Source organism: Amphiprion ocellaris, chromosome 14, assembly GCF_022539595.1.
Source record: "Amphiprion ocellaris isolate individual 3 ecotype Okinawa chromosome 14, ASM2253959v1, whole genome shotgun sequence".
In the NCBI taxonomy this organism is placed as follows: Eukaryota; Metazoa; Chordata; class Actinopteri; family Pomacentridae; genus Amphiprion; species Amphiprion ocellaris.
The window spans coordinates 19314505-19328856 of NC_072779.1; the positions used below are offsets into that span (position 1 = coordinate 19314505).

The 14352-nt window shown below is 39.2% G+C and overlaps 1 protein-coding gene across 1 annotated transcript; it reads right to left on the bottom strand.

Moving 5' to 3' along the window:
- Window positions 1-1943: 1943 nt before the first annotated feature.
- On the bottom strand, window positions 1944-10720 carry stip1 (stress-induced phosphoprotein 1). Its single transcript, XM_023276348.3, has 14 exons — window positions 10597-10720; window positions 7794-8003; window positions 7560-7701; window positions 7084-7225; window positions 6622-6790; window positions 6400-6526; window positions 5945-6047; window positions 4063-4183; window positions 3857-3953; window positions 3647-3771; window positions 3496-3532; window positions 3263-3366; window positions 2441-2613; window positions 1944-2323 (listed from the first exon to the last, which is right to left on the bottom strand). The coding sequence occupies exons 1-14, from the start codon at window positions 10603-10605 to the stop codon at window positions 2251-2253; spliced, it is 1632 nt and encodes a 543-aa protein (XP_023132116.1). The 5' UTR covers window positions 10606-10720; the 3' UTR covers window positions 1944-2250.
- Between the last annotated feature and the right edge of the window lie 3632 nt (window positions 10721-14352).

Sequence of the window (14352 nt, forward strand, 5' to 3'; positions counted from 1 at the left end):
TGGGTCTGAAGTGCACCAGTATGTTATATTTGGAGAAAATCTTGAATTTTTCAGATACTACAACTACATATGGTATAACAACGTTGTTCCTAGTGTTTTCTTTGCTGTTTGTCATGGTGTTGTGTTTCCTAGATCTTTTGGTAGATTTGATGAAGGCCCAGCTGGGGTAGCCTAAGTTCCTCAGTCCTTTCCTAATGTGGGAATGCTCCTTCCGCTTCCCCTCTGCACTGAAAGGAATATTCTCAGTTCAGTGCTTTAAGGTTCCGATAAGCCCCAGTTTATGGCCCAGTGGATGGTGGTAATCAAACAGTACATATTGGTCTGTGTGTGTATAGAGTGACTATTAATTCTGTAGCTCCCCATTAGTCAGAACTGAAGAAAGCTCTTGGATGAAGGTGAAACAGCTTCAAGAACATACAAGACATCCAACTGATTTTTACTGAAGCTCCTACGATTACCATGACCTGGATGACTGAATCTAAACAGACATATTGCCAATATATACAACAATTATCAATTAAAAGTAGGCCTTAAATACTACTTCAGCATATAAACTTTGACAGACATAACTATCTGCACAAGTATTTGTACGAAGAGTCTCTCCACTGTACTTGTTATTGGTGTGTGTGTGTGTGTATTGTACTGTGTTAATCCCACTACTATCAAATTTATGTCTACAACCACAGAGTCAGTGTCAACACTGTCGGTCTTACAGGACAAAAACAAAGCCACCACTGACTTAATATACATTCAGATACTGTATATTTCACAGTACAACTGATTTCCATTAGTACATGACACTTCTTGGGACAGTTTCTTTTACATGTGAGCTCCACATGTGTTGCATGTAGGTTATGATTACAATGGTACTTGGATGGTAAAAATGCCCATACCTCTATTTCTGTTGCGCTGTGCATCACAGGTAATAGAGAATTGCAGATAGATAAGTCTACTGTGGATATGTGGAAACAAAAAGGCATGACAATTCATTTCTAACATTTCTGAATCCCTCTTGGAAACCATAGCACGAAGATACTGTGACAACGTGGTGACTTTGAGGTATCCGAAGCCACTTGTGGCAAAAATGGTCCATAGTAATGTTATCATCTCCTTTCTGAAAACCAAAAGCTGAGCAGTCTGTCACCATGGGAGCACAGCACTAATGCCATCAGTATGTGTGAAGCTGACAATTTATAGGCCATTACCATATAAATCAGAGAAGGTTGGTAAATTCCACCTCAACCATCACTTTGCTGGGTGATATACACACTAAGAAGTGGCGACAGGTAGCAAAAGGGCTTCAATACTCTAAGACAAGTCGACAGAACATTAAAGATGCAAAACAAGAAGCAATGACTCAACCAATAGTTGCTAGCAAAGAAAGGTAAATCCACCCTTCACCTATCACATTTTTCCCATTATCTTGAAATATTTGAGATACAGTCAGTTTTTGTACAGCAGCCTTCTAGTTTCAGGTGTAGGAAAAATTTGGAGCCAGCCAAAAAGTATCTATTCAGACTTGAATTATTGATACACCTCCGTCTGTTAAGTTCAATGAATGATAATAGCTGATTACTATCCAAACAGTCAGAAAAGTAATACCAAAGCTGCATAAAAGATTCTCAACCTGTATGTGAGTAACAAGTAAATGGTACAGATTGAGCTTTGCACCAGAGGTTTATAAAACACCAGAAGAGGAAGCACTGAGAGAAAACTAATTTGAGATGTCAACTTTAAAGCACCAAGTTTAGTGAAACCTTAAAGACACAGATGTCTAGAGCAATGACAAATGTTGACAACTTCAATGTGTCATCTACAAACAATCCTGAATCTGAGTGGTGGCAATTCTTCTGGTTCTTTGTAAATTTGCTTAAAGCATGAACCAGCAGGAATATGAGAACAGCTTCAGGGTGGATCTCCCCTTTAAACACTGAGCCTAATGGTGCACTGCATTGTGATGTTTATTTTAAGATGTATTTCAGCATCTGTACACATGAATTTTTTCAGATGAAATTATCCAGAGTCCTTAAGATGTCCAGATTACATACAAGATGCTTTCTTAAATACAATGTAAAAGTTGTGAAACTGATTTAAAAAAAAAAAACATAAACATACACACAAAGTCTCAGTGAGACAAACAATATAATTTTGAATCTGAAGGCAAGAAAAGAGTATGTATTATTTTGGAGGGATCTGTGCGTTGTTCCACGGTTGTCTTGGAGTTTCTTCACACGTGGCTCTTGTCTGTCATCAGCGAATGGCTATCAGTCCAACATCAATGAGTTTCTGTATCTTCTGAGCAATAACTGGATTCTTTAAGTGGCTGCGGATGAAACAGATAAACCAAATTATTAAGGGATTTCCTAGAATCACTGCATATCTTAAACACATTGTTTGATGGCAGAGAGACAGACATAGACTCAGAAGCTGGTCGACTTACTCGCTAAGTGCCTGTGGGTCCTTTTGCATTTGCTCAAGGATCATGCGCATGGCGGGATCACTCATAATCTGCTGCACCTCAGGATCAGCCATGGCTCGTTTCTTCACCTCTTCAGGGCTGTCATTCCTCATGGCCTGACTGACCATACAGCGCTGCAGGCCTTCTGTGGCTTCCTGAAGGTGGAGAGGAGGGAATTTGGAAAAAGACAATTACTCATATTGAACAGAAAATACGAACATGAATAGACCTGCACACATCACCAAAAATACTTTGAAATCCAAACTTACTGATTTGAAATATAACTTTCAGTGTTCTTTATTATCTCTGTTGTTACTCCTACCAATGCTATTTTATGTTTATGTATAACTAATAGGGATAAGTAAATTCAGACAAAAGTATATCAGGAAACTTGATTTATTTGTAACTGCTGCGTTAACATGTTCTTGCACATTTTATCTAATTTTTTGTCGTGCATTTTCACTATTCCCAATCTGTGAGTCTATGTTAAAGGAGCAGGACAGCTCCACTTCTTGCATGTTGCAGCACTGTGCAACACACACACAGAATTTGCTTTTAGTGACAATCAAAGAGAATTAAATGTTCTAAAGTATGGGTACACTTGAGTCAATTCGGATGGTGCTTGTTGCCACAACTAAGAGCAGAAGCATGAACAATCTGCAGCAAATTCCTGTGAAAGTTCTCTGTACACAGGGTCACACAGTTCACCTCTTGCTGCCCCAAGTGTGGTATGTATAACAGCAGCCAACACATGGAGTTAACTCAGTTTTTACCAACACGGGTTATCAGTAAAGTTACCATTACCTTTGAGGAAGAGTCCAGCTCAAGAGCCTTCTGGTACACATCCATAGCTTTAGAATAATCCTTCATGGCCTCCAAAGCAGCTCCTTTGCGTGTGTAGCCTTTTACTGTAGACAGATGTGTTAAATTAGTTGTAAAGTCACAACGACTAGGCAAAAATATAATATTTTACAATTCTTAAAGCAAATGTCTAAATTGTCATCTGAATATATAAATATATTAAGTTTCCTACTTACTGAAGCTGGGCTCAAGTTTGATGCACTCTTCACAATCCTAAAAAAACAAGATTATCAAGGTAATTATTCATGTACGGTAAAGTTTACACACTTCAAGCAGGCTAGAACCACATGGAAAGATTTGCAGAGGTGCTTGGTAAGGATGCACTACCTTCAGGGCAAGCTGAAACTCCAACAGCTTTGTGTAGCAGGCTGCTCTGTTACTGAACAGTTTGGCATCATTGGGATTTCTCTTGATGGCCTCGGTGTAATGTTTCATGGCTAAGGGGTAGTCTCCTGTGGGGCGGAAAAGAGAAATTCATTTGTATGCAAGTTCTTAAACCAAGAATCAAATGACAATGACTACAGCTACAACATATACCTTTCTGGAAGGCATCGTTGCCCTTGTTCTTCTCTTCCAGCGCCAACTCCGGGTTGATGTAGGCTAGTTTCTCCTGCTCTTTCAAGATCTTCTCTGCCTACAGAACAAATTACAGTTGCAAGGTTAAATGAGGTTCTGATGCATTTTTTAAATAAAGTATACTGTTTGTCCGTTGTCCATGTCTACATCTTCTGAAGCCACTGTACCTGTTGACACCTCTTCAAAACATCAGGAGTGCGGTGCTCCGTCAAACTCTTGTTGAAATACTGAACTGCCTCCTTGTATTTTTCCTGCTTGAAGTATGAGTTCCCAATTCGAGCCAGGGCCCTGTAAAAATAAGAGGAGGAGGAGACCGATAACGATAAACGCGTTATTACATGAAGGAGCAATGATCTGACATCATTCTTCATCCCTATAGTAAAGAACAACAAAGTGAGGGAAAGTTCGTTGCTCCTGAGATTGGATTATAGCTGTGAAACAAAGACAGACAACCACCTTTATGCTCTTTAACAAAATTCTCAAGTCAAAAGGGACAGATGATTTGCATCTACAGCATTGGCAAGTAACAGAGCAACACTGCCACTTAGTGGTTCTTCTTTAATGCAGCTGGTTTCTCTTCATAGGATAACGTTATTTTTTACACCGACAAATCAAAGAAAAGATGGTTTTTTTCGACAAATCTTTTCTTTGATTTTTCGGTGTAAAAAATAACATTATCCTATGATAGTTAACGACAAAATGAACATCACTCAAATATGGTTTCTCTATAAAAAAAATGTTAAGAGGCCAGCGTGCTTCTTCAGAACTGCTTACAGACTGCCTTGTGGTTAAACACTAGAAGGACCTACCCCTACAGCTTTTCAACACTGGATTGGAGAAGTGTATTTTTGTCTTAACCCCTTTCTCTAATTTTAAGGCCTAACAATTTTTTTCACATATCCACAAGGGTCTGCATGACCCTTGTTTGGTCATCCACCCAAGTATGTGGAGGTCCATGCAGATCTCTCTCTGGACAGTCCATGCAGCCCAACTGCTGTGATCTTCAAAGCACAGCAATTCCGCATGGAAAAGAAAAACAAATGCTGCTTAAAAGACAAGCTTTCTACGAAGAAAGACTATAGGAAAAGACTCTCCATCTTCCGTACCTTTGTGTTTCATCATTATAATTAATGTAGCAGCTGCTGGAATTTGGAGATGATCTGATTTGAATGCTTTCCAACCACGGTGCCTAAACACAGTGGGAAGTCCAAAATTCAACTATTTTGTCCGTTGTACTCCATACACCCCAGGAGTAATTACACCACATGGTGGTGCAGCTCAATTTGTAACTAGCTGCTACATCCTATTAAAAAAATGCTAAATCACAGCCTTTCAGAAACCTCTACAGGAGTTCCATAAATATTTTTGTGTTCAATGTATCTGGGAATGCCACCACCTGCACTGCAGAGTGACATTCACCTATTGTATGAATAAAATTGTGCGCATCTACCATCAGCTCTCATAGTCCATTGGTCATGAAGAAATCATGAAATGACCTTTACTCAGTCGTTACACAACTATTTCTGTCACTTTGGAAGGTGCCTGAGGCTCAGGAGGAAGTGTGTGTCTCTGAGCAAGACGTTGACCCCAAAACTGCTCTTCAAGTGAGCACTTTGCATGGTAGCATGAATTGTAGCGGTTGTGTGTGAATGGATGAGTGGGCTAACTAAACTGCCTCAGATGAAAGCAATAAAAGCACTACATATACACAGCCATTTACCTTTCAGGAGAGAGTGCACCTGTATATGTGCCCAGTTATTGCCACATGTAAAAATATCTCACCCTCCCTGTAACACACAGCTCTCACCCTCCTTATCAACGTGGCCGGTCAGACCAACAATAAACACATTTGATGTCCTGTGTCGTCACACAACACAAACACCCCTAGACCCCAAGATGCCTGTGGTCATTAATCCAGATTAGACTAAATATCTTCTGCAGTTTTAACATTTGTTCCAAGTCCCATAAGTCCTCTGCAGAGCTTCTAACCTGTGAGGGACAACAGGGAAAAAAAAAAAAAAGAAGAAGAAGATATTTTTAAAATCTCACTTTGCAATTTGTCTGTAGTCTTCTCGGTTCTCTCTGCCAACATCAATGGCCTTCTCACACAGCTCTCGGCACTTCTCAAAATCTCCCTTCTCGAAATGCACAGCTGAAATGATAACAAAAGGGAGTACATATTTAGCATTTAAAGCAATAACTAAAAGTAATACATCATGTCAGCATATTTCTGAAGGCTTCAGAAAGCAGTCTACAAGTTTACATCAATTTGCATTTTAAAAATATCATCTTTTTCCCCAAGCTGTGGATGCATTTGAAGTGGTGGGGGAAGTAATACATCACAACACTTTGAGGTCTGCATTAAACATTACACAATTACAAAAATCATCCTTTTAACAGTATTCAGATTCTATATATGAGATTTTTTTCCCCTATGTATTTAATGTGCCTGACAGCTCAAATGTGTGAAGCTGATTAGCCTTCCAAAGTGTGAGAATACTAACCTGCTTGATTAGATATGTAAGTCATGTTGGTAGGGTCATGTTTAATTGCTTCTTCATAATGTTTCAGCGCTGTTTCAAAGTCCTTATTCTTATATGCAGCATTCCCAAGTTCTTTTTCCTTCAAGGCCTATAACAGCAATTAGAAACAGAGAGCGATTAACTAAACTTAGAAATAAGATTCATGATTAGATAAGATGTGAAAGTTACAACCAAATGATTTACCTTTCTCTTGTTTTCAGGCAGGTCTTCCTCTTTGGGAGGAGGTGGCTGAGTCTCCTTGGGTTTGGGAGGAGGAGGAGGAGGAGTGGGCTCCTCTTCTTCCTCCATCTCAGAGAGGTTTAGTCCCAGCAGCACAGAGAGTGTAGTCATCACTCTGGGATCCTGCAGCTTCCTACATGACAATCAGTCAAACAAGTGCACTTCAAACACCACAGTATTCTTGGCTGTTGCACGTGTTCCAAATAAACCTGTGATTTCTGAGTTTCATTTAGTCCAGGTAGCTTTTGGCTGTTTTTCAGACAAGAAATACATGAAATGACACTGGGCTCACACATACTAGGTAATCTTTTACAAATTGTACATTTTTCATTACTTTTTCAAACTTTCATTGCAATAAAGTAACTACTTCTGTTTGCTGTGCATGTCTCTATACCTTTTGTAAGGGAAAAACTCAAATACACGTACGTGCCAAGCTCAGATGGTTTGTTCCTGAGCTGCTCCAGCAGTTCTTTGTAGCTGGGATCTGACAACAGCTCACGAGTCCGAGGATCACTTTCCAGCTTCTGATACAAGTTGGGCATAGCGAAGGGGTTCATCATTGTTTTCTCTGGTGAAGCAAAAAGTTCATTTTTATTAGTAGCTACAAAGGAACAATCAGGATGCGCACTCATCCTCCGCAGGTCGAGGATGATATTCACCAGGTTTCTCTCATCTGTAACCCCTACTATTTGTTCATTGTCTGAATGAATCACAACAGTCAAACCCCAAGTGGACTGCCTACTCTCCTGTTGAAAGCCTGTGCACACACAATCCAATGTTACTTTAGTGATTCTGTCAGCAGCCATCTTCAGCCCACGTAGGAACACAAAGCGACTCACGCATATTTCACAACATTCTGCCTCTTTTTCTGTAAAATAAAAGACTTAACACATTGTTACTACCTGCAAGTCGGGCCTCGATGTTCTGTAAGCCCTCCTTTAGCTGCTGATTACTTGGCTCTTGTCGGAGTCCCTCGTGGTAAGTTGTTCTAGCGTCCTCCAACCGGCCGAGAAACTCCAATGCTGCAGCTTTGCGAGAGTAGCCCTGATTGATTGAAAGATTTTAGACTTCCTTCTCATTTTTAACCCCCACATATCTTGTCAACAGAATAATGGCAGAACAATGAATTATCTCACCTTGCCCCAGTCAGGTTTGATCTTGATAGTCTGACAGGCATCCTGGAGAGCATTCTCATAGTTGCCTTTCTTGGCATAGGCAGCTGAGCGGTTACTGAACAGGACATGGTTCGATGGGTCAAGAGCCAAGGCTTCGGTGTAGCAGCGTACAGCCTCGTCGATATTTCCTGCACTCAGGGCCTTGTTGCCCTGATCTTTCAATGCTGAGACCTATGAAGCAAAAACAGGCTCATTTACAATACTACAGCTCTCAGGCTCTAAATTCACTCTTACACAGAAGTGCAAGTACACAATCCCCCAGTATAGAACACATCCTTCACAGCTGCTACTGGCAGAGCTGAGAAAATGAACCGACAACCATTCAGCTGTTCATGTCACACAGGTGCAGTAGTGATGCAGACAGAAAAACAGAATTTTATTTTGTTACTCCATTAGCCTGAAAGTCTAGCCTCACAGCAAGAAGGCCCAAATTTGTAAGAGGTGACTCCACTTTTTAAAATTTCACTTACTGAAAATAAATGTTGTGTTTTGTTTTTTTTAAAAAGGCAGGTGGCTTGTAGTATATAAACAGAGACAACTTATTACAATTACACACTGAAGTCGGCAGGAATATAAAGGCAAAACACACTGATGATGCTAGAGGGTAAGAATAAATAAAAAAAGGTACACAAGTACACAGTACATCCTTTGTCACTTGTTGGTTTCTGTTGCAATTTGATAAGCTTTAGCTATGCATCTCCACTGTACATAACAGAACGTATTACCCATTGAGCACAAAGAAGCACCGTGCTGTTCTAAAAAAAGAAGCTCTCTATCCCTGCTGGTTTCATCTGACAACTATGTGATAACACTTAAAGTGCATTAAAGATTATGGGTGAAAAACAATATGTTGACTGGCATGGATTTCTCTCTGCGGTTATGGAGGGAAAGAATGGATTTATAGAAAATTCTACAACTTTTGATTTTTTTTCATACATCTCTTCACATTTCACACCCTTAAATCTAACTATCCAACAAGCTGCAACTGAGAAATTATTAATTAGTGAAATTCGTCACAGTATGACTGAAGATTGAAGTGAGCAGTTGCCTCAGAAAACCAGACAAAGAGAAGTTCTCAGAGCAGCTGTGCACAATGGATTGACTTTTACCTAAAAAAGGTACGAGTGATGACAATGAAGCTTTCATTTGTATATAGTCATTGGGGCATCAAGAACAGGGCTGAACAACATGCAAAAAAAATAAATCATACTGCTATTGAATAGGTTTTTTTAATTTCTTGGCCACTAAATCTGTGTACCACCACAATGCCTCATTTCCTTTAATGGCATGTTGCAAAACTTTCTGATTTTATCCAAAAAAAATTGCTGCTTCTGCAATTTGGATATTGCACTTGGCCACATTGCAATTTCAATAATATGCTGATTGCATGTTCATATCTGATCTGGAAATTTCTAGCATGCTTCTTTTAGTCATTAATGTGCAGTCATTGTGCATAATCACACAATAACCCACAATCAAAACCAATAGATCTACTGTCCATGATGAAAAGGGAGCTTGTAAATCTGTTACACTACAGCTTTCACACAAAAGAGTCACATAAGTACCCTGTGGGCGTGCATTAAGTAAACCCCAGTCTGATAATTTATAATTAGATCACTTATAAGACCAGTAATAATTAAGAGATAACATAAATGCAAACATCATATTACAGAGAGGTAGTGGAATTAGCTGCAAGACTAAAGCTGCTCTCTTTAAAGGATTTAATAAATATCCATGTAGAAATATTGAATTTCTCAGAGCATCAGCACAATCGTAACCATGCAGTGCCCTCTCTTGACCTGGATGGTGCTCAGCATTTATTGCCTGTAGATTTTCGTGTTACTGCCAGATAGGCCATGATGATTAGTCCGCTCATTACTTTAGTAGTACAAGTACAGTCTCAAAACTAAAAATAGTTTCACTTCCGAACAGTAGAAAATTCGAGAGATCGCGGCAGTTGACGACAAAATGCGGCTGTAGCCATGACAGCGGCCCCGTGTGCATCTAGAAAGATCCTCCGCTGTGAGAGCAGGCTGCTGCCGAAAACACTGGATCCAAAAATAGTCCTGCAGCATGTGCTACAGACTGTCCGCCACACTTTAAGCTCTCTCACAACATTACAGTACAAAGGGATCTAACCGCAGCTCTCATTTGCCCGTCATCTAATTACCGACAGCGTTCACACTGTGAGCTAATGTTAGCTGCTGGACGGAGATTTGCTAACTGGGGAGTTATCTGAGTAGCGTGCGGGCGATTTGCAAAGAGTTAGACAACTATTTTGATACATCGGGACACAGATATTGACTACAGTGACAAGCAAACCTCAATGAGACTGTTTCAATGATAAAGCAGCCGTGACAATCTTAAGTCATGCACGTTAGCTTAACAGTTAGCTAACCTTGTACAGCCAAGTTAGCCACAGCCGTGCACAAATGGACAGTTTACTAAGTGTGCACTCTTTTCCGGACTCAAACTTTAGCCCAGTTCTGCTAGAATAATATTGGGTAGCATAATCGAGCCCAAGCATGTAATCGCAGCTAAATGGGCACAGTAGCTATGTTACTACCGGAATGATGCTAAGCTAACTATCTCTGACATTAGCAAACATTCAAGTCTTGGTATAAAGAGCTAACTAACCCCGCTAGTCACTACATTATTATTGTGAAGAAGCTTAGAATAATAGCAACTCGGACAAATGAATCAATATCTGTTAATTGTGTCGGTTTGAAAGTATTAATCATGAAAAGAGTTTCAGGACACTCACTTTCTCCATGGTGCAAGCATGAGGTTCCTTCCAGAAACTACGGCGGACTAGCGCCTCCCCCTGTGAACAGCATGCAGGTTGCCAGTTTGGGCTGTAGACAATCCGTAATCTGCCTTCAGATGTGCGTTTCACCAGTGAGGGGATTCTGAGGAACAGCATTTATATATACACCCAGAAAATGAAACTTCCAGAAGAGAATAGAAATCTCAGGCTTGTCTTACACAAGATGTATTACAGTTCAGCAAGTTGTACAGAGCTGAGAAATGACTTTTACAAAAGCAGAACCTCAAACGATGTCACATTTACATCAGCAATTTAGTTTTCATGGTGAACGTGAGGGTCAATCAGTGCTTATTGTGACATAAACAGACATATTTTATTTCATTAACATGTGCAAATAGTACTTTATTACTTCACTATGACGATTACAGCATCTTCTAAAAGCCACAAAGAAGTCAATACATGTGATAAATTGTGTTGATGATGTATTGAAACTGGAAAAGTGTCAAAATTCACACTAGATGGCTGAGAACGTTTTGAGCCAACATTATTTGGTGTATAAATTGTCAACACGAGATGAGATTTTGCCTCAAGCTTGGACACACTAAAACCCTGTTGACTGGAAATATCATATTTATGTCAAGGATTAATTTTTTACTCATTTCTCACAGTGGTCTAATAATTATTTTCAAAGTTGTATATTATATGATGTTGTCATTGATAGATGGTCATTATTTACATGCCATAATTATCATATGATTTCATCTTTTTTTCTGTTTTCATCAATTTTCAAGATGTACAGAGGATCCATTTTACAAAATGAGATGCAGGGTCCCTGTGAGAATTACAACCAGCTTTCACACTCTTTTATTACCAGAATTGTCAGTAGTCAGTGTTGTATGTAACTCAGACTCCAGACAAAGTGTCAGTGCTATTTAAATATCCTTCAGGTGAAATTCAAGCTTTTTACCTTGTTAACGTGTCCGTTGGTGTTTTTATATACTGGAAGACATATCATGTTTGGTACAAACAATTAACTCCAGTACTAGTAATGGAGCATTTCCTCCTTGAAACTATAGTATACTAATGACAGTTTCAAAAACATCAACTTCCAGGGGTTCGTATGTGAGCAGGGAAGGCTGCATGTCAAGACAGGCAGGACTTCATAGATTATTCTGGAGGAAGCAACATCGTAGAGTCACATCTAAACTATTTTAAGGCAGGACTTATTATTCTCATGGGATTAAAACTTCTAAATATGTAACTTTGATGCACAGAGATGCGTTTTTAGTGGTTAAATCAACAGCAGGAGCGGAACTTTAAGCCAAAGTGACACCAGACTGTGTGTTGACATGCAGTATACTAGGAAGTTGATGGATATTTTTGATTTACTAAAGCTCCGAGCCAATTTACAATATATGGCCCCAGGTGTAGGCTCTTGTCAATCAAGCTTCAGTCCACAGCAACACTGTTTGAAATGTAATACCAGTTGTAAATCTTACCCTTCTTTATTATAAACTGTGGGATGTGCACCATCTTAGCAAGCACTGTATAAACAAACCAATCCATCCATCCATCCATCCATCCATTGTCTATACACTGCTTAATACTCTGTATAGCCACTGTGGAGCTGGAGTCTATCCCAGCTGACTTAGGGTGAAGGCAGGGGACACTCTGGAGAGGTCACCAGTCTATCACAAGGCTACACATAGAGATAAACTATCACACTCACATTCACACCTACAGACAATTTAGAATCATCAATTATCCTCAGCATGTTTTTGGACTGTGGGAGGAAGCCAGAGTACCCGGACAAAACCCATGCTGCACACAGAGAACAGGAGCGAACCAGGGATCTTCGAGCTGTGAGGTGAAAGTGCTAACCACTGAGCCACTGTGCAGCCCATAAACAAACCCCATAAAAATATATTTTTGACAATATGTGGTGATACATTTGACCTTAAGTTCAAAGATGAAAGAGATTAACGGGGCAGCAGAGAGCAGCTGAAACTGTGAGGGTGCCTTTTACTTGGAGTAGAATCCAATCAACTACACAAGTTGTTTGCTGATCCATAATTTCTCAGAGGCGACGGATGTTATCCTGAATAGACCATTCATGCTGCTGTTGCCATGGATTCACAAACCCATGAAATACAAGACACAGAAGCCAAGATCAATGAGTGGCCTTGGAACTCTTAGCAATGGTGTCACTCAGTCTCTCTGAAGCTGTGATTAGCCTCCGGCTCTGTGCAAAACACAGGGCTGAGCTGGTTCTCTGGTAGCCTCTGCCCTTGGTTTTTTATATATATACTCAGCCTAAGATGGCCTCACCTCTATTTGCTTCTGTTCATCTACTAAAAACTACCAGTAGTCAGCCAACATTCACATATGAGAATTTCATTACTGGAGTGTAACAGATGGAATGAAGCTTAAAACAGGCGACTATGTCCTTTGCACATTTTAATGCATGCAGTTTCTTTTATAAGACTTTATGTGCAGATGGTGATTCTGCATTTATTCTGTGACTCAGACAATTTGAAAGAGGCTGATACTTAGATCTGGAACTGAGAATGAATGTGCCATTGAACCCCTGCTGGCTCATGGTTTGCTCTCTGTTTCATTATCTCATCTCCACATTAAGAGAGCAGACAGAGGCAGGGTGAATGCTGTCATCACACAAGTGCACATCCATTATGAGTCTTCTTTTTCTTTCTCAGTCTCACTTTTAATCTGTCCCCGGTGAATTCAACTTTGAATAAGTATAAAGCATGTTATGATCAGTCATGAAAATGTCCCTTCACAGAGTCCTGGTTTGCTTTTTATTTCAGTATTTTATATGATGGGAATTGCACCTTCTGGAGAGATTAATAATGTAAGATTTTTTTAACTAATATATATAAAACCATGAAACTTCCCAGACATTACTCACAATAAAACAATGGTTTCTTTTAATACAGGGTTTCTGGAATTTTATGTTCAAATGTGCAAATGAGGTATTATACATGAAAATGCAATAATTTGCTCTAAATTACAGAACAGCAATCTTGGATTAGATGAAGCCTGTTACAAAATTGACTTATTTAACTTGTTTCATTTTGTTGACACATTCAAGTTAACAGATTATACAAAGGGGGTTTGGGATATCTCTTTTTTCACTCCATAAATCAGAAAATACTGAGGAAAAAACAAACAAACTAAATCAGTGTTAATCTTGATTTTATGACTAAGATACACAATAAATTAGGTTAGAAATAATACATGGACAAATGTTTTAGCAAAATCGTACCGGGTATTAATAAGTGCCACTGAAACAGACATTTCTGGGTTATTAAAAATAGTAACTATTTTTCAGCCAACAACCTTTAAAAATATGTGTTTGAAAGTGCCATACATTTTTATTGGTAACCACTACTAATGGGGTACTTCCTGAGATCTAAACAACATTTTTACATACTTGTCAGTCAAGTATTATAGTCTAGGTCAAGTAATTTTTTGATCTAGTACTTCAGTCAAAAAATATGTACTTGTGTATTGTGATTTAATGTAATGGATACAAGTTATTACATTATTTTGGTAGCCTGTGTATACTAGTCAAATAATAAGACATCACCTGCTTCCTTAACATGAATGGTCAACTTGCATGCCATGTTAACAAATGCTGGAGGTGATACGTTCAATCACTATATATACTGTGTAGTGCATACAGTAGCATCAGTTACAGTGCCTAACATACTTTTGAAACTGAATTTATTTAAT

Excerpts from the sequence above, each read along its gene's own strand:
- stip1 (XM_023276348.3), bottom strand. Across the intron at positions 2,614-3,262 it reads AGCTGGACTCTTCCTCAAAG|GAAGCCACAGAAGGCCTGCA; the intron begins GTAATGGTAACT and ends CTCCACCTTCAG. Across the intron at positions 2,324-2,440 it reads GACCCACAGGCACTTAGCGA|CCACTTAAAGAATCCAGTTA; the intron begins GTAAGTCGACCA and ends TTTCATCCGCAG.